The 25,151-nt window shown below is 48.5% G+C and overlaps 1 protein-coding gene across 1 annotated transcript in view; it reads right to left on the bottom strand.

The window, feature by feature from the left end:
• ALPK3 (alpha kinase 3) overlaps nt 1–25,151 on the bottom strand; it is a 32,732-nt gene that overhangs the window by 5,573 nt on the left and 2,008 nt on the right. Inside the window, exons 2-6 of the mRNA XM_036389985.2 lie at nt 17,414–17,452; nt 14,092–14,213; nt 7,546–7,663; nt 5,543–6,542; nt 198–2,040 (exon numbers count right to left, since the gene is read on the bottom strand). Coding sequence (XP_036245878.1) covers nt 198–2,040; nt 5,543–6,542; nt 7,546–7,663; nt 14,092–14,213; nt 17,414–17,452 — 3,122 coding nt within the window. The remainder of the gene's footprint in view (nt 1–197; nt 2,041–5,542; nt 6,543–7,545; nt 7,664–14,091; nt 14,214–17,413; nt 17,453–25,151) is intronic.

Raw genomic sequence — 25,151 nt, forward strand, 5'->3', positions numbered from 1 at the left:
TGCTGCCTCTTGCATTCCTCATCCCCCCCTGCACTGGGATAGAAGTCTTGGGGGAGACTTTTGGCTTTCACACAGCCAAAGGCTGATGCTGAAAACCCTACAAATGTACAAAACTCATGTGGCACCAACTGACTATTACTGGCTCCCTTTGCAGGCAACAAGGGAATGAGCTTCATGGGGATTCTCTCTTCCCTCACCTTTAAATGGGTTATTAGTACTCTGGGACTCTGCTGGCTGTGCTTCTGGCTTAGCATCTCCAGGGACCTCTTTGTCACCAGCGGTGTCACCTGCAGGCTCCTCGTAGAGCTTAGGAACCTCCAAGGTGGCCATCTTCCTCGTGAGGGTTGGAGAGCACTGCTCTGAGGGAGAGGATGGAGCTGGGGCAGGAGAATGCAACAGGGATGCATTCTTCCTGGACTGCCGTGGTGAAACAGTCGGACTTCTTGTGTGGCCCAGGCTCTCTGCGGCTGCTTCCTCTTCCACCCCCACCTGTTTGGGTTTTGGCAGGTATATTTTGCGCCGGGCCCCCAAAGCAAGCTCTTCTGGTGTGGCACAAGGTAGCGCTGCCAGAGGGTCAGCAGGGCTCTCTTCAGAGCTCACTGGAGGCAAATCAGAAAGATGAGGAGCCACTCCTGCTGTGGGCATGCTGCCCACCACGATGGAGGGCACTGAGAGCGGGGGCGGCCCCTCGGCCTCAGGAGCCCCCCAGGTGCGTCTCTTTGGAGGCACAGGCCTGCCAGCCAGCATCTCCTGGCTGGTAACAAACTCCTCATTAATCATTCCTGTGATCCGTCTGGATGTCCTGGGGGTCAGAGGCAAGTTCTCTGCTGTCTGGAAGAGCTGGTTGTTTTGTACTTTTTCCAAAACTTTCCTTGAGGTGCGAGGGCTAAGGCCAGCAATGCCTATCTCTGGGATCATGCCTTCCCCTGCATTCGGCTGCTCCGTGTCCCCAGAGTCAGTGTCCCCTTTTGTGGCATCCTTACTGCTATCTGACATTTTTAGAAGTAGCAGGAGGTAGTTCTTTAAGGAGGAAACCAGGTTTTTGTGCTGCATTTTCTCCTCCACAGACATCTCCTGAGATCTCTCGGAGCCGGGCAGGACCAGCGGTACCTGTGGCTGAACCTCAGAGACTCCTTCCCAAGTTCCTGAAGATGCTGCTGGTTCCTGGCATGGAGCTGTGGCTGTCAGAAGTCCTCCCTCCTTCCCCTGAGGTCCCATGGGCACTGGCTTGGCATTCTCCTCCTCTGAAGTGATGGCTGAAAACATCTCTCGTGGGGCAGATCCACCTGTCATTGAGATTTCCGCTTCTCCTCTCGCAGGAGGCAGCAGCTGGGCTCCAGATGGGACCTCTCCTGCAGTGGCCTCCATCCCTGGGCTTCTGTGAGATGCCAGCAGTGCCTCCTGAGCCCCTGATGGCCTCACTGCAGGAGCAGGAAGCAGCTCTTCCTTGGCAAGAGGAACTGAAGCAGGAGCTGCCGTTTCATTTTGGGTGTTCTGATGGCCCAAAGGTGTCCCTGCTGCCTCCCTGTGCACAGCCCCAAGACATGGCTCTGCTGCTTCACTCCCTCCTGTCCTCACACCAGGATGGCTCCCAGACAACTCTGCTCCTGCCTCTTTGCTCTTCCCATCCTTGACTGTCTGACATGGGATTTGTTCAAGAGGAGTGTTTTCTCCAGGTTCCAGAGGAGTCAAATTTTTTAGCAATGACTCTTCCCCACCTTGGCTTTTGTTCTCTTGATTTAACAGTCCTTGCTGAGTCTCTCTGTCCTCAAGAGCCTGGGAATGTCTTTCTGCCTGTTTCCTGGGGGGTGGGTGCTCCTTGCCAGACTGTACATGGTCTGGAGAACGTGCTGGTGGCTTTGGTGGCTCCTGAGGCCTAAACCGAGGATTTGTCCTTTTCACAGCCCCCCTGGTTTCCTGGCAAGCAGGCACCTCTTTCCTGACCTCCTCTAGCTTACTGGCTGGCTGACTGGTCTCTTTGGTTGGACTGGACACTGGATGCTTTAGGTCACCAGGAGACTGTCCAACTCTTGCTGCAACCTAGTTAAAAAAAAAAAAAAAAAAAGGGAAGGAAATTAGCATCATGTTACTGCCTGGGTCTGTGCACTTGTATTTGTGGGCCACCTGTACCATACAGCACTGCCCAACTTCTTGAATCATGGGAATTACCCTGATACCAATGTTACTCTGTCATCCAGGGTCTTCTGGTTTCACCATCATCCCACAGGAGTAGGTCCCACCTGTCAGGCTGTACAAAATGTTTCTTCTTTTAATCAGCTCCAGCCCTTCTGCCTTTCAATACCCTTGCTGTGCACAGAGGCAAGAGATCTGCCTTTCTAAATCATTCAGTGGCTTTTAATCTAATCTCCTCTGACTCTGTGCCTTCCCAAAGAGTGAAACTTTCCCGTTTTTACCAGCCACTGCTGACACCTTGCATAATTCCCTTGCTGTTTCTGCAGACTGAGTGCTCCCCTATGTGCACTGTGAGATGGGGCAGCTGGCATGTCACACTCTATGAGGATGAGGCTGCCCAAATGATTTATAGGGAAACCATACACCCTGACGTTATCAGCACTATTCAACCATTCTGTTTCTCTGACGTTTGGGAAGCTCAAATGTTTCCGAGCACAGCTGCATGCAGCAGACGTGTCAGCGAGCTGCCTGCTGGGATGGCCAAGCTTTATCCTGAGGAGAACTGCCCAAATCCTCCAGCCAAGGAGCACAGTCTATTTTTGTAGGAGAGGCAGTGATACCGTGGTGCACGCTCTGCCAGGCTGATGCTCTGGGAGCGTCACCAGGACAATGGCACAGGGGACAGGGCATGCCCACAATGGGACCCTGTCACCATCATACTTTCTGAAAAATCCTCCTTGCCCAGGATTTCTCTCCTGGGAAGCTGAGAAGTCTCAGAGAAAAAGGAAAACAATATTATCTCATTGCTTCTCCTGTGTTTTGCTGCTTTGGAATGTGGTTGGAGATTGTTTATCCAACATGTGAATTGTTTTGACTTAATGACCAATCAGGGTCACACTGTGTTGGGGCACTGGAGAGAGTCACAGGTTTTTCATTAGGATCTTGTTAAGTCTTCTGTCTGTATTCTTTCTCTATTCTTTAGTATAGATTTAGTATAGTAGAATAGAATAGAATAGAATAGAATAGAATAGAATAGAATAGAATAGAATAGAATAGAATAGAATAGAAATCAGCCTTCTAAGAACATGGAGTCAGATTCATCATTTCCTTCCCTCGTCTGGGGACCCCAAAAATACCACAGGACCCCCCTCCACCCTGGAGGTTCTGCTGCTAAGGATTTTCTCCTGAGGTTCCTGACTTGAGCATTAAGCCCCCCAAAATGAACACCGTGGGAAAGAAGGGCTGTGGCACTTAGATCTCTATTTTGTGCTGCTTTTGCTTCATTTGGTAGCTTGGGGAAAAGAGGAAAGGTAGCACCATTCCCTCAGCAAGCCCCTTCCCAAGCAAATGAACAGAATGGTTTGGGTTGGATGGGATCTCAAAGCCCATCTCATTCCACCCCCTGCCATGGGCAGGGACACCTTCCACTACCCCAGGATGCTCCAAGCCCTGTCCAACCTGGCCTGGAACACTTCCAGGGATGGGGCAGCCACAGCTGCTCTGGGCACCCTGTGCCAGGGCCTCACAACCCTCTCAGCCAAGAATTTCTTCTCCATATCCCATCTGACCCTGCCCTCCGACAGTAGAAAGCCATTCCTCTGTGTCCTGCTACTCCAAGCCCTTTTTCAAATCCTTCTCTAATTGTTAGGGCATGAGTACTGAAGGGTGGAGGAAGCATCATTAGAGGCTGCTCCTACACATAAAATTTGAGAAATATAATCAAATCATCAGTTTAAAATTTAGGCAAGAGTGATTACCATTCAAAACTAGTTTCTTCTCTGCTCTTGTAGAGGATGATGTTCAGAGCCTGGGTACACTCTGGCATTTTGCTACAGATAAATCCAGCTCAGAAGAGAAGTCCTGAGCATAAGGCCCAGTTATGTCCCAAGGCTAGGAAAACACTCACCTATGACCCTTCTTTTTTAAGAATAAAAAAGAAATAGACAAGTAACCCCTGTCCTGAGGAGTGAAAATATCCTGAAACATGCCTGGAATCTGCCTTAAAGGCTTTAAACCAGCTTATTTGCTCTCACAAAAGCTTGAGGACTTTCTCCAGCAGCACCAACAAGCTGAAGCATTCAAATTCAAATCAGAAGCATTCCCTTTTGTCTCCTCAAAGGCACACCAGCTGACAAGTCACAGTTTTCCCTCTGTGAGGGGGGCTTTTAAAGAGAAAAAAATCTTGATGCATGTCAAAGCTCAGGGATGACAGCCCAAGCCTGCTGCACACCAGCATTTTTCCATCTTTTTTGAGAGCTAGAGCTGTTAAAATGAGCACAGAGGGGAGAAAAAAATAGCTTTGCCATGGGCTGGCCTGAACAGCAATAATTTCTGCAGCAGTATGTGATACTGGTGGGTCAGGATGAAGATGAGTTCACAGCACTGTGCAGCAGCAAGGCCAGAAACCAGGTGTGCACTGCATAACACAGCAAGTTCTTACCAGCAAAGCTGCACCTACCAATGGCTAAAACAATTTAAGAGAGAAAGAAGGGATTTTTGTTTCCACTGGAGCACCCATCAGTCCCTTATGCATTGTGGATTTTTCCACATTCTGAAATACATGCATTACCTACCAAGTGAGAGGTGCTGCACCCAGAGCCTTGTCTTTGCTGAACGTGTGCACCTACCACAGCCCAAACTCCAGATCCTGACAGCACCTGCAAACTGGACTCAGAGAATCCTTTATGATTGAAGGGGTCATTAAAGAAAAATGGGGGGAAATTAGTCCAGTAGCTTCTAGTCTAGTATTTTCATGGTAAATACTTCAGGTTAAGTGACAAAAATAGCAGCTGACTAAGAGGTGCTCTGAGGATCAGAAGCAGGTGCTGTGCCCTAGCACTTCATCACCACGAGTCTCCCAACAGAGTTTTCCCAACAGGGATGGGTGAAAAAAATAGTCCAGACCTACTGTATACACGTTGCACTGTAAACAAAACTCGAGGCCCTGAGGGTGCAGCTCACAGGGTACCTCATCTGCACGGGGGGCTCCTTAACTAAAGCTCCCTTGTTAAACCGAGCAGATGCCATCACAAGGCACTCACTGCCAGCTATAAATACCCATTCAGTGCTCCCTGCCGACCTGATCTGAAAACATTCCGCATGAGGTCAGCCTGCTGATTAAACCGGAGAGCCCCAGGCCACCGGGACCAGCTGCTCGAATGGCCCCGACTTACATCTCTCACCACCTCAGCTGACATTTGCTTGGAGATGGGGTGGAAGCTCTGCTGGCTGGGCTCACAAAATCCAAAGAGCCCTTCTGGGTGCTTTCACCAGTGGAGACCTGCAGAGCCTCGGCAGCAGATCCCGTGGTGTACATGGAGCCTCCCAGGCCCAGTGCCACAACACAAATGCACAGCACAGATATTTTCTTGTTGCCACCCCTGTGTTGGCTGCTGTCTCTCCTAGTTACCTCTTTGTTTCCCTCCAACTTCTGTTCTGGCTGCTGGCCTCTCTGGCCCTCCAACACCTCAGAGGCCAGTGGAGCATCCTCTGTCTGTCTGCTGGCTGCCACAGGCTGCAGGGGAGCCTGACTCCCGGCCTCGTCCTTGGCTCCCACCTCCTCCTTCCCTGCTGCTGGCTTCACTTGCTTATCAAAATACATGTCCTTTAAAGAGAAGTACATGTCATCATTAGGTTTAATGTCCTGTTTCACAGCTTTCCCAGGCTCTTTGAGTTTTGGACTGGTTTCCACTTCTTGATCGCTTGCTGCTCGTAAACGCGCATTCCTGCGTAAGGGGACAGGAGGAGCAAACCTGGGATTTGAAGACTGATTGGCCCTGTCTCTCCCACTTTCTTCTCGCTTAGAAACCTCCTGCTTTGGTGCTGAAGGAGCCTCCACCTTCTTTTTCTTTTTAGCTGCAGAGTCTTTCGCCCCTGGCTTGGTTGCCAAGTCCTCCACTGTCTCATAGATGTATGTGAGAAAGTTGTTCCCATCCTCCTCCCCACTTTCCAAAGTGGCATCTCCATTGGTGGTCACCTCTGCTTTCAGAGGTGCCACCAGTTTGTTTGGGAAGCCTGGCACCGCACTGAGTGGCTGCTCCTTTGTCTCAGCAATATCCTTGTGTAACCTGGACTGTGAATCTGCCACGTGCACTTTTGCTGTGTCTTCCTTCTCCCATGAAGAGTCTCCTGACCGGAGGTTCTGATCTCGAGCCAGCCTCCGCTTCCTCTGGAGCCGTTCAGGGCTCATTCCTTGCAACTTCTCCACCTCCACATTTTCTTTTCCTCGTTTCTTTCCTTGTTCTATTTCTTGCATCTTTTCTTCAGCCTTTCTCTTGATTTTGTCAAACCACTTCTGATGGATTTTGAACTCCGTCATGGTTCCCACTTCCAGCACACCGGAGCAGGACACGATGCCTTTGTTATTTCTAGCTGAGGCCTGGTAAATGCCTGCATCCTCTTCTCGGCACCTGGAAATCAAAAGCTGTGTGTGAGACCTACCCATCCTCCTCAGGATGCCCGCTGGACTCACAGGCATGCATGTTCTCCTACTTCTTGCTCCACATTGTCCAGAAGATGTGGCCCATGAGGTGCCCACAGGACATCTGGAGGCCTTGGGCTGGCCTCCCACCCTGGCTCTGCCTGCTCTCCACATTAACAAACAAGCAAGCTTTATGATAAATTTCTTCTAGCTCCACCCTGGGCTGTAACTCTGGTATGTGGGGAGAACACGCAGCACCAGGCTTCCCAACTCTTCTTGGTCAGAGTCCTCTGCAGGATCTTTTCCTCTCAGCTCTACACAGCCCACAAGACATTCCTATTCTTCCTCTACCCTACCATATTACCAAAGTCCTCCCACCCTGTGTCACAGGCACCACAAGCACCTGCCTGCAACCCTATTGTCACCCCTTGAGGACACCTGACCCACAGAGATCCCTGCTCCTGGAAGAGGTGAGCCAGCCTCTGATGGACACCTGGAGCACAGCTGGGAGAGCAGAAAAGCTCACACCAGAAGCACAAGAATGGCAGGACTATCAGCAACATTGATATTCTGCATTTTCAGTCAGGCTACACCTGATATCCCAAATCCAGGACTCAAGGTGTGCCTGGCTCTCCAGAAACTCGATTCCCTGGACCATCATCTTGGAGGCAGATATTGCTTTCCCCTTGCTCACCTTTGTCATCCCTAATGCTCAGCACTGGAAGGCTCCAGAGAGAGGAGCTCCTTCTTCCCTTCCTCTTGCTTCCAGCATGGCAGCTATCCCTGGATGCAGTAATGGATCTCATACTGGTGTGAGACTGGGGAGCCACAGCTGGAGGGGAAGGGCCAGCTCTGAACTCAAAGTGGGGAGCAGAAGGGGCCAGCCAAGTGGTGGGGGGGCTATCACTGTTGACAGCTTATCCAGCCACTGAGAACACACTCAGAGCTGCCATCATCAGCAAACCCAGGCACTCTGCAGCTTCTTTACTCACTTGTAGAGCTGCAGGGTGTGGCGGTTTCCATGACGGAATATCTCGTACTTGGGTAAGCCACAGTAGCGATCCATCTCCTCATCATCCTTGTACCACGTCACCTCGGGCTGTGGGTACCCTGGGGAGGACAGGGAAGGGACATCAGAGAGTGAAACATTCCACACAGCAGCACAGACAGCGTGGTATCAGCAGCAGCACACCAGGACAGATGCTATTCTGGGCTCACCACGTTCCTAAATGGCACAACAGAAACAGTGGAAACTTAATGGGCTTATCTCAGACTTTTATCACTCCTAGGAATAGGGCTATTTTTGAGAAAAAAATCCCAGCACTTCATTCCTGAACAGAGGGAGTGGATCACACGCTCGTCTCCTGTAACACTGGCTGGGAGAAGGTGAGCATGCCGTCACTTTGATGTGACCAGGGATGTTCTGAGCAGGCCAAGGCTATGCTTGGAGAACAGGCCCCTTCATGGAGCTCACAGCATTTTGCACAGTGTCACAGCCTGTAAGCTGATCTGAAACTTTCCACTGAACAGAAACAACCTTGATTGCATCACAGTCAGCTCAGTGTCCTACAAATGTCACTTGACAACAGATGTCACCTGCCTTTTCAGTAGAATGACATCATGATGTGTGTGACTGGCTGGCTGGCAGGCTGGCTGGGCACACAGCCACGTTCTCTGCCACTTGCAGAGGTGTTGGATCAGCATGTGAGCCCCATATGGACCAGTGCTAGCCACAGCCCTCACTGCTCACTGCCAGCAGCTCTAGTTCAGATTCACTGCAGTTTTCATGCAAAGACTGCTCAAGCCAGCAGCCAGCAGGGGCTCCTGCACTTCACTCAGGGCTCATCACCCAGCCAAGCTGACCCTCAGGGCATGGGATGAGAGTGTCAATAATCACATCCTGCCATGGGTAAAGGCTATAGGATTGCTCAGGAGCTTATATGCTGCAAATGTCCCTGCAGGCTTTCTGTGGGGCCGAAGGAAGGAGTCCAGCACTCTCCTCAACTCCACCAGACCCCAAGGATCACCCACAGCACCCCAGAATGTGGCAAGGGTCAGCTCCCATGAACATCCCAGGCATGGGGCTGATGAAGGCTTTCCAGGAATATCCAAAGGGCCCCAACCCAACGGCTCTGGAGTAATGAGAAAGCAGGGACAAGGTGCTCTCTGGATACCAAGCCACAGGTTTCAAGGCTAACCAGGACCTCAACTGTCCTCCTTGCACCAGCCAAAGATGTTGTCAGCCCATAGCAATGCCTGAGCTCCTGCTCTCATGAAGATCCTAGTGCAGGACAGAGTCCAGAAGCAGAGACTCATCAGCAGGAATTCACCCAGGCTTTGGCCAATCCAATATGCCTTTGCCCAGAAAAATCTCCTCCAAATCTCCTCCTGCACTGCTTTGGCTCCCCTGTTCCCACCCCTTGCCTGTGATGGCTCCTCAGTATCCACTGGGACCAGACAGGGCTGGGAAGAGAAGTCTCAGCAGCTTTTTTTTCCTGTCCTCCTCTATGAGAAGCATTGACCCCCATAGCCCAGACACCTCACAGACTGGATTTTACCCTATTGCTCCTTCTTCTCTAAGGTCTCTTACTCTGCACTGCCCCAGCCTCCCTGCAGTCTGTACATCTCTCACATGCTTTGCTGCCTCAATCCCCTCCCACTGCTGCCATCAGCAGCTTTGGCTTTCTGTTGGGTAGTGCCTCATTTCTCCTCTTCTACAGGAAGCCAAGCCATGACTTTCTCCCAACACCCTTCCTGCAAGGCTCTCTGTCCTCCCTCTCTGCCCCACTCTTGTCACAGCCCGTTCCTTGCTGCTGCCCTGACCCCCCAAACCAGTTTCTAGAGACATGCAAAGCCCTCAGGTACTTGTGGTTGAAGAAAATGAGCCCTGAACTGCAAAAACTGGAGAAAGCTATGAGAGCATTCCAGTGATGGGATCACCAGGGATTGACTGCTGCTTATATTTTTCATAAAATAATTAATATTGGCAGCAGAAGCCTGGGCTGGATGAGCCTGTGGTGAATTCTTTCTGCTCCAGAGATGACCAAAACAATTTCCATACACAAGCTCATACTGTGCCCAGAGCAATCCAACCCTCCCCAAGGGCTGCTCTGCAAGCAAGATCTTCAGAATGCCCCCACAGTCCATGTGGCAGGGAGCTGGCAGGTAGATTTTCCTGACACCCTAAGAAACAGAAATCACAGCCCTTCATTCTGGGAACTGCCAGCTGATAGTTTCTGAGAAGCTCTGTGATGTCCCCTCCCCTGCCGTGGCCTCCACAGCTGATTTCCATTCCCAGCTGACATCTGCTGGAAAGAGCTGCCATTTCCATCGAGGAAAGGCTTTTCCTCCTGCTAAGCTTCACCTCCCTTTGACTTGTAGCACTCGTGTCCTTGAGGCTGCCTGCTCCCTCTGAGGAGCCATGGCCACGAGAGCTCAGTGCCAGGACCAGCTCACACTGCACAGTGTCACCAGTGTCACCTGCAGCCCAAGAGAGCTGCAGGCAAGTTCTGGCTGGGTCTGCAGTCTGCAGGCAGGCGGATGCTGAAAGGCTTCCCACCTCCCACGCAGGTCCAGTGGCCCCAGCTGCCTGTCCAAATATCATCCATCCCTTCCCAGGGGCTGTAACCAGAGCCAAGATGGAAAGATGCCTGGGCAGGGCTGAGTCTCCCTGGCACAGGGAGGGGAGCTGCTGCTGATGCTGCTGACATCCATCTTTGGGCTGCTGAGTGAATAAATTCCCCCAGTACAGGGTGGAGGGGAGGAGGAGTCAGGCATCATTCCTAGCACGGTGCATCCCCTGCAGGCACAGCATCCACAGCTTGCCCAGTGGGATGAGGGTTCCATCCATGGATGGAGGCACCAGATGCCCAGCATGAGACACCCTGACACACTCAGAGATCCACACTCATCCTTCCCAGACCTGCCCCTGCAGCCCCCAGAGCCCTGCAGCTGCAGACACAGTGGGGCTGGGCAGCTCTGGGAAGAGCAGCCACCCAGAGGCTGCACATCCTCAGCATGTGTGTGTGTGTGCCTGCCAGCAGCACTGCTCCAGCCACCACAGCATCCTGGAGACTTTTCAGAGCAAGGATGTTTCTTTCATGGAGATTGCCAGGTTTAGATCAAACATTCTTTTTCTGAAAACTGTCGAAATCTGAGAAGTCTTCAAAGCTTAGTGACTGTAACCAAAACAGTTCTTAAAATATCTATCCAAAACAGTTCTGAATATATCTATCCAAAATCACCCAGAGAACCTCTATTTCAAGTTGCTTTCTTTTTTCTTTTTTTTTTTTTAATTTTTTTGGGGGCAGGAAAGGAGGGGGAGTTAGTCTTCTGAAACTTGGGAAGGTGCTAAGAGTTCAGAACCATTTAACAATATCCACAGTTTCTGCTCTACACAAGCTACATACAGCAGGGGCTTCAAAAGTCTTGGGAATACAATTCCTGGTAAGATGTTACCCTTCCTGGATTTAAACCCCTCCAGCACACAAGGACAAGGAAGCTTCTAGCAATGCTGACAGGAGGGACAGATCCTAAGAGCAGTAGCTCCCCATGCCACTGTGAGCAGTGCTCATTCACCACCCTTCTCTTGTCCTTGGCCCCAAAGCCAAACCTCCTCATCTCCCAGCAGCCTACTCTCTGCTCTCACTATCCCATCCCCAAACCCCTCTCAGAGCCCCTGCATGTCTCCTGACATTCTGCATCCAAGCACTTCAGTCTCATCCTTCCAACACTTCCCTCAGGGTCACCACAAATGCAGCAAGTGGAACTCCTTTAACCTGATTAAAAACTGCATCCATAAGCATGTGACTGTCTACTCACCCTACCCAAACTCTCTTCCCCAAGCCATGGGCAGAGCCCTCTCCCCTCTGTACTCTGCAATAAAACCATGGAGGCAGTGATGGGAACAAGCTCCTGAGACAATGATTTGTGAAGCAATCAGAGGGGCTGAACCTGGCTGAGGAGGGCTGAAATGGCACTGAAGAGGCAGCTGTACAACAGTGGGCTGGTGCTGACATACAATGGTCTTGGCTAGATCCAGCCATCACCTGTCCTGGCTGGACTCATTCCCTAACAAGCAGCCAGAGACATGGCCCCTTCATCCAACTTCCCCCATTTCATCTGCTAACATCTCTCCTTCCCAGGCAATGCTGCACAGAAACAAACAAAAAGCTGGAAAATCCTTGTGGCAGCACCTCCATGAAGGGCCACTCTGAAGAGAGAAGCCCAATATCCACCCAGTGCAAATGAGCTGTGATGACCCTTGAGACCCTGAAGTCCAGAGACAGACCCAGCAAGGAAAGCACAGAGATGTGGGATGAAGCTGCACAGTAAATGGAAATGTTCTTGTTTCCTTTTTCATATCTCTTAGAGAACAAAGGACAAAACTCATTTTGTCTGAAAAAAGAAAACACCTCATAACTGATGCAGGATCTGACCCAAAAAAATCAAATCAGACATAGCAGGGACACCAGTAGCAGGCTGAACTAGGCATCAGGAGGAAAGGAAAGTTTGTGCCTCCACACACAGGAATCTGTCTCTGCCTGACCTGCTTTTTTCCTGCCTGCACCACTCATCACATTCTGGAGTTTGGTTCTTCAAACACTTGCATCCTTCTGTGTTCCTAGGACATGCCCAGCAAGTCCTAGTCCAAGTATTCCCAGATGTTGGACTAGTCTGTAACTCTCATTATTGGTCAAGAAGAGGCAAAACCCAAAAGTAAGATGCTATTGTAGGTCACACATCCATATTTGTGGCTTGACCGTCAAAACAGGAGCAGGTGACTGTCTGCCCTTTGCCTCCATCAAAGTGTCCCTGGCCTCCAGCCACAGAGCTGGGGCTGAACTGGTTCCACTCTGGTCACTGGCCAGGGATCTCAGTGCCATTTCCTTGCTCCCAGCAACGCCTCCCAGTTGAACACAAACATCACGGCAGGGCAAGATACCTGAACTACCAGGCAGGCTCTGCAGCCAGGGTATGCCCTACACCTCCTGCCCCCCTCTCCCAAAGAGATCCTGAGCTCCTAAAGCACTCCACAGGACCACATACAGGAGATGCCCATCTGGCAAAGGTGGTCCAAGGATGATTTTAAAAACATTTCCATGAAAATTTCTAAGTGCATAGAGACATCTCCCAACCTAGTTTACCAAGCACAAAAATATTGTGACAGATGCTGAAAGAGACTCATTGACAATTTCCTATACCTGAGCAGGAAATGAGGCCAGTACCAGGTCAAGTTTTCTGCCTGGTGCAACACACCAGGAAGAGATGGAATTTGTTAGAAGGAACCATCAACCTCAGAGGTGCAGCTGGTGGAGATTTAAGCCAGTGAGATAAGCCAGGACTTTTACTCTGGATTTCCCAACACAACTGAACATTTTCTCACCTCTGACACTTGCAGAATGGCATGTTCCTTGGTACTGCACAATATGTCAAGCTTTTGCTTTCAGAAAACTGGAATTGGAAAGAGCTCTTCTAATGACTCCCCAAATAAAGTGGTTTGGAGGCATCTCCTAGCAGCCCTCTTTGGGTCTAGAAGCAAGAAGGGGTCTGCTGAAGTTAAGCATCAATAAAATCAACACATCAGTTGTACCCCTGCAAGTTCAGAAGATCAGCCTTCAGAACAAGGGGATCCATGAGAGAAAAGCCAAGAATTCATAGCTGGCTGTTCTCACAGGGACTGAGACTGTGCTTCCTTATTTCCAGCCTGTCTCTAACAGCAAACCAGACTTCCTTAGGAAAGCTTTGGTCCTTGTGCCTAAGAGGCTCACCAGATATACTCTCCTCCTTCCAGAATATACAAACTTGTTTGTAAGTGCCTCTCACTGAGTAACCTCTTGCAGTAATTAATACTAGTGAGGTCAGGAAGGAACTTGGAGTTGTTAAAAAGTACACTGAGAGAAGAGGTTTTAGAGTCTCCATATTTAAAGAACAAAATCTCATCACCAAAGGAGCTCCTTGCCTCTACACCAATGTGCTGCCACACCACAAGGCCTTAGCACCAGCCTTCTTTTTCAGCCTCTCCCCTCCTCCTCCTCCTCTTCTTGGCTTAACCCCTTCCTGCCCAAGGGGAGATTTTAGCTCATTGGGCAGTGACCAGCTTTTATTTCAGATGTTGACAGACACAGAAGTTCATCACAGATACAAATGTAGCTGTGCTCTAACCATCTACAGCCAGCAGTATTGGCTCCAGCAGGAGAGCCTCAGTCTTCAAAACTGCACATTCCTGAGTTATGGAGGCCAGGATTAGAGAAGCAGAGATTAGGACAACAACATGTAGCTGGTCCAAGCAGTAACCAGCATATCCCATTTTCTGGTCTTTCATTTGCCTTGTTTGAGATGTTAGCTTATGCCTTTGCCTCTTTACACACTCAGGTGCTTCCCACCTCCCTTAAATTGAAGCTAAAATCACCATGCAATTGCTGAACCTCTGCTTGTGGTGGGCCTGTTATCCTTGTTATCACTTGCTGCAGAGTTTAACTGGCACAAGTCCAGCAGGTGAGGCAGGACCAGGTTATTCACTGAATAGACACTGTTACCTGTCACTATGCACGTGAATTTAGCATCAGAGTCCTCGGACACAGCACGGGATTTGATAGTGGTTTCAAATAGTGGCTGTGTTTCCTCCGTCAGCTGAGAAATGATTGCGCAGAAGGTGCTCCTGGAAGATTCAAGAAGCATTTCTTAGAGATAAAAGCACCAGAAAAATTAAAGGGTCCACCTTGTGTCTCACCTCAGCAGCCTGTGTTCTCATTGTCCATGCCCTCTTCCCTCCCATCATCCCTGCACTTGCTCACAAGTCCAGTCCAGTGCCAGGGCATTGGACTGATTTCTCCCTCCTAAGATGACTGTCAATTTAAAGTGACATTTGGGAGCCATTCCCTTTGTGTTAGCTCTTAGGGCTATTGGGGCAATGAATGTTGACCCACTCATTTTAGCTCTAGATTATACCAGAACATCTCTTTGATCAGCCAGCAAGCTTAGAGCTCCTCCTAACAAAGTCAATTCCCAGTTCTGAACCATAAATGTTTCAAGAGTTGTTCTGTTCACTGGGATTTTCTTTTATTTGTGAAGAATTTGTGTCATTTCAGGCCAAGTGTGAATTGCACGTGTCTCTTGAATACAGCAGCCCTCTTAGAATGAAGAAAAGCTGCCAGCTGTGGGACTGCTCACTGAGGAAGCTCTGAGTCTGGCTAGCAGCTTTCTGAACTCAGGAATTAGCTGGGAAGGAACTCCCTGTTTAACCCCTTACTGCTGCAGGTAGGCACTCACACTCCCTACTCCAGGGGTTCAGGTTCTGACCTCAAAGTTCATGCTGGGACACCCAAATAGCCAGAACTATCCTAACAGTGCAATCTGTAATGCTCAAGAGCAGACCATGGATTCTCCAGGTGTTTCAGCACTGTTCAATGAGTGCAATAAATCATCATATTCATCCAACCTTGCTGCAGCACCACTGAGAGAGGTCCCAGAAAATCTGGGCTTTCTTAAATAAAGGGAAGTTATTTATTTAAAGGGAAATTATTGAAATTATTTAATTTCAAATTGGGTTTTCATTCAGATAATGCTGAGGCTCTTGGATGGGAAGAGCTTCTTATTTAATTTTTCCCTCTGCAATTAAAACTCTACATATTTACAATACAAGAGGGGCCCCCAAGGTCTCAAGTGCAAAGATGCTGGGAGAAACAGCTAATACTGCAAGAGAACTGGTAGCTGGCAGCTCTATTTATATAATTTTCAGCAGTGAAAGACATTCCTTAAACAGGTGATCAGCTTCCAGAAACATGCAAGGGGTGGAACAAATGCCCAAACCACTCGTGACACAGCTCCACCATGAGCAGAAGGGCTCAGAGTTTGTGGTGAGGGTTCCATGAGGAGGACCCCAGCCCCACAAGCAGCCCCAGCTTGCAGGCAGGATGCTGCTGCTGCTGCCACTAATGCTCTACCTGCTAAGGAAGCAAACTGAGTCAGGAAAAATCAAAAAACCCCACATTTAGCATGACCCAGCAGGGGCAGGTGCACTGACAGGGACTAAGCACACATTGCTCAAGGTGTCAGGAGAGCTACAGCCACAGCAAATGCCTGTTTTATCCACCCTGAAAACTTACCTGGAGGCTGCAATGTCATTATTTTCCCTCTGCCTTCGTGCAAGAATGGGTTTGTAAGAGATGCAGGGAGATGAACCCGAGTAACAACCCACAGGGACCTCACCCAGCTCCCAGGCACCTTGTGCTGGATGAGGGTCAGGACAGGGGAAGCCTGGGATGTTGCAAACCTGATTCATCTACTGAATGAGGGTTCTAAGCATGGTCTGTATCCAAACACACGTGTGGGGTGGGATAAAAATACCAGATTCCACAGCTCAGACTCTTTTCTGTGGAAATCAATGGTTACTAGGACACTGGTCCTGGTAAGCAACTCTCCACTCAGCTGTGGGGCCAGGAATGGGCAGTGGGAGTCAAAAGCTGTTTCAAACCAGAGCAACCTTCCCAAATTCCAATCCCAGGAAGAAAAAAAAAAAAAAAAAGCCCATTTCCAGGGAACAAGGCAGACAATCCAGTACAAGGCAGTTACTGGTAGGGTTTTGATGCTCCCTTCAATACAGATCCCCCTCCCCATACCAGTAAATGCCTTTCAGAGCCACGTAAAAGAATTTCCCAAGCATCAACCAACACTTCATACCCCAGCAGGAGGGCAACAGGATCAGCATCTTATAATCAAGTGATGCACACACACAGAGTGGCTCTTGGGACCCAGTTTAATCCCAGCACCATGCCACCAGCAGGCAGCACCAGGAATAAGTCTGGTCCACTGAGTGCAAATCCCACAACCAGGTGAAATACATACAGCAAAGGCTACTGAATGGCTTTGGAAAGCAGCTGTGGTGGAAGCTGGGAGCTCCACAGGCCCAGGAGATGAATCAGGGACTTGCCCAGTGACACCTGGCAGGAGGCCTGGAAGGTCTATTGAGTCTTTCAAAGAAACCATTGTGTTGGTCACAGCAGGATTTCAAGGCTCTGGCACTGTGGGGCTCTCAGCTGACTCACTCCAGCTGCAAGGAGGCTTGTCCAATTCAAATTGCTTTCTAAACCAGTAATTCAGGGTATTCCAAGAACTGGACACAAAGCACTAGCCACTTTTTCTTTGGGCCTTCCTGGAGCTGCATCTTTGGGGCAGAAAAGCCCTGGAGCCTAGAAGAGACCCCTGGCAATTCAGTAGCCTTTTCAATTAAAGAGGGATTTCCATACAAAAGCCTGCTGGAAAAGGAGATTTGAGAAGTGTATTCCTCTTGTTATGATTTTCTTTTTCTGACTTTTTGGTTAGAAATCCCAGAGCTACAGAGGTGTTCTGGAGAGGCCTTTCCCTCCACGGTTATTCTTCTACCTGCCACTCCAGCAAACCAGAAATGCCAACTGATTTCCAAATGTGTTCTTTTGCCAAAGGCAAAGTACAGCTGTACAAGTGCCTTTTGGGGCAAAGTCCAAGTGGATGAGGATCCTCACAACAATGGCAGGGGGAAGAAAATTTTTTCTCTGGATGTCTCAGGGCAGTCAGATCCAATTTTTAATGTCTCTGTATGGAAGTCTCACTTTAATATAAAGAAGTAGCTGAACACCCATCCTTTGGCTAAGAAAGAGGAACATTTCTTGCACCTTAATACAGGAATTGTGATGAACATTCACTTTTCTTTCTGCAGTTCAAGCAAATATTAGGGATCAAATCATGCAGAATGAGGCTGTTAGATCACTTTAGGGCTCTTGACTGATTAATTAATTAGTACCAAAGCATTACAGGTTAATCACGTGCCGACAGATTCAGAAAAGTGTTTGGTCAGAGCAGTTTAATGCAACGTAGTTTTACCTTCCTAAACTGGAGGGAGAGAATCTGCTGCTTGATAAGCTAAGCAAAAAACAGCATAAAAACCATTAGAGAGAGAAGCACGGAAAGGAGCTGAAATAAACAAACCGTTACAGAGACATATTAATGATGAGTCATTTTGCAGAGGTCAGAGTTCCTATTAAAAGAAGGTACAGCTGCCTTAGGCTGCCTGCCAGGATGAGCAAGCCACATTGTCAATTGAAATCAAAGGCTGTAAAAATGAAACGGTCGTTAACCACAGAGAATCAGTGTCAGGACATTTATACAAGTAGGTTTCCAAGAAGCAGCACCTTGAGCCTTCCATGCACCATCTGCAGCACTGTGCTCAAAGCAGGCAACTCCAGCACAGGAGATGTCCAGCCCAATTCTGTGCTGGCAAGCAGCTGGCCTGAGCTGGGTGCCCTCTGTGCTTCCAAGGACAGCTCCTGGGAGAAGCTGCAAACTCTCTGATCACATTGCTTTCCAGCTTGCCAATCAAATCACTAAGGTCTGGCAAAACATTAAAATAAAAGAACAGAAGTAGACTTTACAAGAATCTACAGGTTTTGCTTTCTTTGTGGGAAGATGTAGGAGCGTTAACCAATCCAGGGAACAAAATCAAACACGCAGGTCCTGCACAAGACATCTTGATGAGCTACTTACCAGTGTCACCAGCTCTCCCAAAGGAGTGTCTTCAGGGACTCGTGTCCTAGCCAAAGGGCCACTTTGCTGGACTGTGGCAGCAGCCCCTTGCAGGCTGCAGAAACAACCTCTGTGCGTTGACCTGCAGCAGTCAGGAACAGTTCCTCAAGCCTTGACCCACCCACATGGCACTCAAAAGTCCAAAACTAACAGGGACAAGCTAGTCAGCAGCATGTAAGCTCAGTGATTTAATTGCACTGAGGTACATGTTACACCTATCCACAACCTCACCATACAGCCTTGGAAATGACTGCAGCATGGACATCCCCTCTGGGAGGTACCAGGCCAGACTGCCACATCCCTAAGTGCAGAGAGATCAAACCTCCTCAGCCTCTGTGAGCCACCAAAGTTCAGTGCTCTAGGATGGTGCTACAGAAGACAGCAGAAAGAACCACATGGAGGGCCACCTGCAGGTGCACCTCTTCAGGTCTCCTGCCCAAAGGTGTGAGTCCCAGTCACGTGGAAACCAGCAGGACTCCAAGTCTTGCCCTAAAAATGACCACAAAGAGACTCTGAAAACTGGTCCTGCCAACTGTACATTCCACCTTGTGGAGGCAGAACCTCCATTTGAACACTGAGAAAAGAAGTAGCTCAGCTTGAAGTCCTGACACTTTACACAAATAATTGCATATTTCCTTTGAGAAGAAAAATCTGAAGGGCTCACTGACTCTTCTCCTTCAGGAGAGCAAAGACAGCAGAATTTTTGGACTGTTGCTGAGGAGCAGCTTTAACCCAACAAACATGGGTGGCACTTGGCCTTTTGGCAGCCACACAATCCTGGTCCACTCCCAGTGCCAAGTGCTGGTGATGCAGCCAAAGGATGTGCAGGCTGGGGAAATCAAGTGCTCACAGGAACAGGCTGAGGATCACTCACTCACCTGATCCCTCTTGCTGTGCTGTTCTGGTCCATGGCAGAAGCCAGACAGAGGAGCTGTGTCCTTTGAGCTGTATCCTTCCACCCTTTGCAACATCCCTGTGAGCTCCATGCCCTTTGTGACGCTGCCAGGCACAGCTCTGCATTACCTGCCTTACTGACCAGCACCTCACCTTGTCCTCAACACTTACAGACACCCTCAAGCTTCTGGAGCTCAAATTGCACCTCGTGCTGCTCTCACCCCTTCCTGACCTCCTGGGGATCCAGGTTCCTCCTCCCACACTCCTCCCAAGCACAACCACCCCAAGTGATCCCAGGGGTGGGATCCCAGCTGTATCCCTGTGCTCTGGGCTGCCCCTAGGCACCTCTGTCTGTCTGCAAACACAACTCACTGGTTTAACTTGTCTCAAAACATTTTGCTTACCACTGCAAGGGAAAAACATCTTTTTACCCACCAGGAATACTAAAGACCTTCTTGAAAGGAAGTTCTCAAAATCCTTGCAAGCTAGAATGCTAGTGTAGGCAGTAGTGTGGTTTTAATCATGATTTCTTGCATAAGACAAACAGGGCTTGGACATAAAGAAAATAGCAAGAGTCAGAACAAAGGCTGCTTGTGCCATGAACCCATTGTGCTCACGGATGTGATCAAACAGTAAGCACTGACAGTGCTTTTTTTTTTTTAATCCCCAGTATTAAGACAACATGGGCTTTATTCAGTGCACATCCTGAGACAGTGCTGAACACTGAACTGAGGGTCTCTTGAGGGTCTCTCCATATTATCAGAAGAAAAAGGCCATCATGTATTAATTGAAGTTTAACCTCAATATGCTGAATTTGCTTTTCAGACTACAGATTTAAGCCCCAGAGAGCACGATCAAATTGTGGATCCTGCAGCCAGCAGAGCCCTGCCTGCAGGCAGCTGGTGCTTCCTTTCACTTACATTCCAGCATATCCATGTAGAGCTGTGACAGCACAGCTCCATCAGAACCCAATCCACCCTGCTGGAAACGTGGGGCTCCTGAGCAGGGCAGCAGATACCCAGTGTGCTTGCTCTGATCCTCTGTGGCACTGGGCTATGCCCTGGGCTCCCCAAGGACTTAGAGCACACACAGCACAGGGCTCTGCTAATGAAGTGCAGCAACAGCAGTGGATGTGCCTCCCTCGAGCAAGCTCGGGGCCATTGCACTTTCTGCATAAAGGCAAATGCTTATGTTGTCCTGAGGAACACATCTAAAGCACTGAATCAAGGCCTCCAGTATAACCCTTCCTTCTGTGTTGGAGAAATGGACTTCAAAAACATCTGCTCCAGGCATGTCCAGCACTGGTGGGATGGATCCTCCTCAGGCACCTGCCACTGATGAAGAGAAGCTCAGCTTTTTATAAGCTAGTTCTGAAAATACACAACTGTGTTGGACAACAGCACTGTACCTCTCCAGCACATCCCTTCTACCAGTCTCAGCTCTTTGTTAAATTGCATTTTATCATATGCTTTCAAGCTCCTTTGGCCATTTATCATCCTCCTAAAGGTTTTAGCCCTTCAACTACTCCTAATTTTCTTTGGAAGTGAAGACAGCCTTCCTCATTTTTCATGCTTTTGCCAAATTTCAGTCTTACAAGGGCGGGAGGCAGAACTGTCAACACCATTCACTTTTTTTAACCACTCAAGTTGATGGTCTGGGCTGGCATCCACTGGCACCAAAAAAGTTAACTGCTTGAAAAACATAGATTTTCAGTCTGACACCTTTTTTTAACCCTCTCATGCAATTATCCATGAAATTACTCTCTTTCTGTATTTCTTATCATTGAGGTAAAGAAATCTCTCCTTCCAGCACTCCTCACATGGAAGTGAGCAAGAGCTCAAGAGACCCTGAAATAGGCTTAACAGTGGCTCCATCCTCATATGGACAAGCACCTGGACTCAAGCTGCTTGAGCTGCAGCAGTGATCAATATTTTTCAGTGCTCTCCCACAGTGTGAAAATTGACCCACACAAGCCGTCCAGTGAAGGAAAAAAAGAGCAGAACATGTCCATGACAGCAAAGCTGACAGGTCCAAGTTACGTTTTGAGGGAATCAGCATTGCACCAATTGCACCAAAGCTCCTTGGGAAGCCCACGGAGCAGCCTGTACATCCTGGGAGCTGGACAGAGGGACTGGCAATTTCCTACAGACATTGGCCCTCACTGGCTCCCTGATCCCTGACATTATTGGGCATGTTTTGCACGTGCAGACTTCCAAGTATAAGGTTTCCTATGAACTTGCCTGTCTTCAAGGTTAATACTACTTGAGACAAATACAAACCACTCAGCTGTCAGCAGTGAACCCTTTTCAAGGTTTAAAAGCAAATACTGAGGCTTTCATGTAGGCATGGCTGTGCTCACAGCTGCTTTCCTGCCACGTGTCCTGCTCCTTATCAAGCACTCCCTGAACACACAGAACGAGCTTGCTGGTGTTCATACACCATGGCAGGAGCTATCAGCAGGCCTGTGATAAAGCAGCTCTGGGTGCTGTGTTGCTGTACAAGACACACTGTTATTCCACAGTCTGGAAAACAGATGTATTGAGTCTTTGCTTGTCAAGGTCACAGACCGAATCCATGTCAGAGATGCAGAAATGTGACAATTTTTTCTGCAGGTAATTTACTTTTTTGCTGAGATGAACACAGACTTATGTGTAACAATTCAGGCTAGATTTCATTAACAGAGAAGGTGGAAAACAATAAATTAAGTTACACATTCCTGTATCAGCCTCTGTAATGCTCTGAAGATGGGTCAGATTTGTGTATTTTAACTCTGAATTGTTGCTGCCTCTATGGCCCAAATTAAACTTAGAAACACACCAAGGGATGAGAAATGGCCAAAAAAAAAAAAAAAAAAAAAAAGCAATGTAACTATTGGACAATGAGATGCCCAGGTGCCCAGGAAAGGTGACATCCTCCTGGCAGCTCACTATGCAGAGAAAAGAAAAAAAAGAAAAAAAAATTGCCTGTAATGCCCTTCCATCTTCTTCTTCTTGGAGCAGGTGATGCTGTGAATGTGAGATAACAACCTCAATCACTCAAGATCTTCCTCCCCTCGTCCAAAGAGAGCAAGGGCAGAGCAGGTTTTAATTCCATCTCCTGGGAACTGCCTCTGCTGTGGCATGAGAGGTGCCTTGTTTGGAGATGACCACACTCTGTCCTCCACACAATGGTATCCCTGGCCTGGGAAACATCCCCTTTCAGGAGGTTTCCTGAGAAGAGCACTGTTCTCACATGTGATATACTCTGTATCTTTATGGTGACCCTGAAGGGCATGGCTTCATCATCCTACACACTTGGCTCCACTTGGCTTCCTAGGGGATATGGACACATGGACAGGAGGCTACAGAAAGGGAGCTGAAAAATCTCCCTTTGGAATTGTTGAGGATTGTTATTCAGAGTGCATAACTGCTGAGGAGCCCCAGTCAAAGCAGACACCTCCAGCAATGGGAAACAGCCTCCTCTGTCCTGCAGGTCACAGGGTGTGGAGATGACTCATTGACGCCCTAAACTTTGCCTTTCCTGTAGGAACTGGCTGTCCCTCCTTCCAGAGTTTGAGACACTTCCATCCCACAAATCAAACTGACTGAGTGCTCTCAGCTGCCTCAGCTGGCATCTGACCAGGGGGTTGCACCACTCCTGGCCAGAAGCAAAGTCCCCTTGGACATTACAGGTACCCAGATGCCAAAGAGGGAACGCCACTGAACTAAACCTGCTTTTCAGGAACCAAGGGCTCCTCAGTTTCCTCAGCACACTTTATTATAGCAACAGATCTTTCTCCTTCATTTGATATTGTGTGCAAAGCAAGAGGGACAAGATTGGGAATGGTTTGCAGCCAGAAGAGCCAGGTGGCAAGGCCCTCTCCTGAGCTCAAGTGCCACCCCGAGCAGAGTTATCCAAGAAAAGCTCAGAGGCAATGCCACTACACTCTATAAATATCTGTATATGATGTAGCTATGACAGTAGAAAGACATTCAAGCAAGGAAGCAAGTCTCTAATGAGACTGAGGAGCAGACAGCTGCATTAGGTAAGAGGTGCAGATCACTTCCAGCAGAGGTTTGCCTAGCACTCAGATGAAGGTTTTATATAAAACTGCATCTCTCTGCACAATACACTCTCCAGGCTTCCTAGTGTCCTACAAAAAGGACATCTAAAAAGATGTCTTGAGGGTTGTGGCCCATGAATGAAGCAAAGGTAGACCCTGAACGGGACTGACAGCTCCTCCTCTCACTTAGTGAAATAATTACTTGCTTGAAATAATTGCTTTGAGATATAACAGGTTTCATAAAAAAAAACAACACCAAGATAAAAAAAAAATCCTGTCAGCAACCAGAGCAGAGGGCAAGTCACTGTGGCCATAAGCTGCTCCTGACACTGTCCAATATCAGGTATGTTAAAAGACCAGCAAAGGAAAGACACTGTCCTGTTTGCTCACATGGAAAATCCTTACAAAAGAGTAGTTCCCAAGGGCGCAAAGAGTAAATACCCTGAATACTCTGTTTAATAAAAGGATGATGTTCTATCTATGGCCATTTTCAACGCCTCTATTCTTCTGGCTTTCTTAGCACCACCTCTGGAAAATCCTACAAGTTAACCCCAGAAAAATCATGTTCTGGTTACCTGATTCATATCCTTCAATTGACATGATATCCCTTTCCTCCAACAGGATTAGGGAGACATGCAAGACATCCAAACTGCCCTCAACATAGAATCACAGAATGGTTTGGGATGGATGGGATCTTAAAGCTCATCTTGTTCCACTACCTGCCATGGGCAGGTGACCCATCCCAGGTTGCTCCAAGCCCTGTCCAACCTGGCCCTAAACACCTCCAGGGATGGGGCAGCCACAGCCCCTCTGGGCACCCTGTGCCAGGGTCTCACCATCCTCAAGGGAAGAATTGAATCCTAATAGCCCAAGTAGCCCTGCCCTCTGTCAGTTTGAAGCCATTCCCCCCTGTCCTGTCACTCCAGGCCCCAGGCAAAGAGTCTCTCTCCATCCTTCTTTTAGGCTGCCTTCAGGTACTGGAAGGCCACAATCAGGTCACCCAAAAGCTTCTCCAGGATGAACAATTCCAGCATTTTCTCATAGTAGAGGTGCTCCATCCCTCTGACAATCTTGCTGCCTCCTCTGGACTCGTTCCAACAGCTCCATTCCTGTGCTGGGATCCACAGGGCAGAGCATATTCATAAGTCACCCCAGAAGCAGGAATTTCCAACCTCAGTTTCTTTTCTTAAAGATCTCTCCAGGTCTTTGTGCAGCTCTGCCACATTACTACACTTCCTACTGCTTTCAAAAGTGGTGAACAGGCAAATATTTTAGTTAAACATACTCTATATATACATATAAAGACAGAAACAGAGAAACCTGAAAAAACCCACATTTTCTTTGGATCAGAAAATCCATTTCTGTTTCCTAACCACTACAGTATCCTCCCACAGCAATCCTGTGTCTGCATCACTTGTGTCATTGCCTTTGTTAGTTTCTAACCCAGCAAATCCAAATCCATTTTGTGTTAGAGAGCTGCTCAGTGTTATCTGCTGTTCTGCATGCTGCTCATCGTGCTTTTCAAGTTCTCCCAGGTAAGCTTTCCAGATGTTCCTGGATTTAATTAAAGTCATAATTGCTCTCTGAAAGTCTCCTTGCTACACCATTCCACTCATTTGCTTCCCAGAATTGTTATGATACATTTTTTAATTACAATATAAAAAGCCACGCTTCATTCAAGCCCTTGCCCTGCATTTTAGGCAACAGTTTCCAAAAACCCCAGCTCAAGTCCTCAGCACTTGTAGGGCTCTGCAGGGAACCAGACTTTTATATGCCTCCTCCCGAACTCATTAGAGAACCTAGAAGTTGCCATGAACTCAGGGAAAGGTCAATTTTGCCATTTAGCCATTATTTAGTCACTGCTTCTTACAACAGAAGGGGCAGACAGTGGATTTAAGAGACAAAATTAAATTGCCTTGCCACAGGCTTTGACGATCATGTACATAAGTGGTTGGAAAAATGATTGGAGAATTTGTGGAAATTGAATGTGCTGCTTATTTAACTGGGGCAGCAGAGTCCCTTTGCCAGCACTGGGCTCCCACAGATGGAAATTGGGGTGCAGCATTAGCTTGAAAAGCTCAAAAGCTTCAGGGCTCAGAGCTC

The sequence above is a fragment of the Molothrus ater genome, chromosome 13 (assembly GCF_012460135.2).
Source record: "Molothrus ater isolate BHLD 08-10-18 breed brown headed cowbird chromosome 13, BPBGC_Mater_1.1, whole genome shotgun sequence".
NCBI classification, from domain to species: Eukaryota; Metazoa; Chordata; class Aves; order Passeriformes; family Icteridae; genus Molothrus; species Molothrus ater.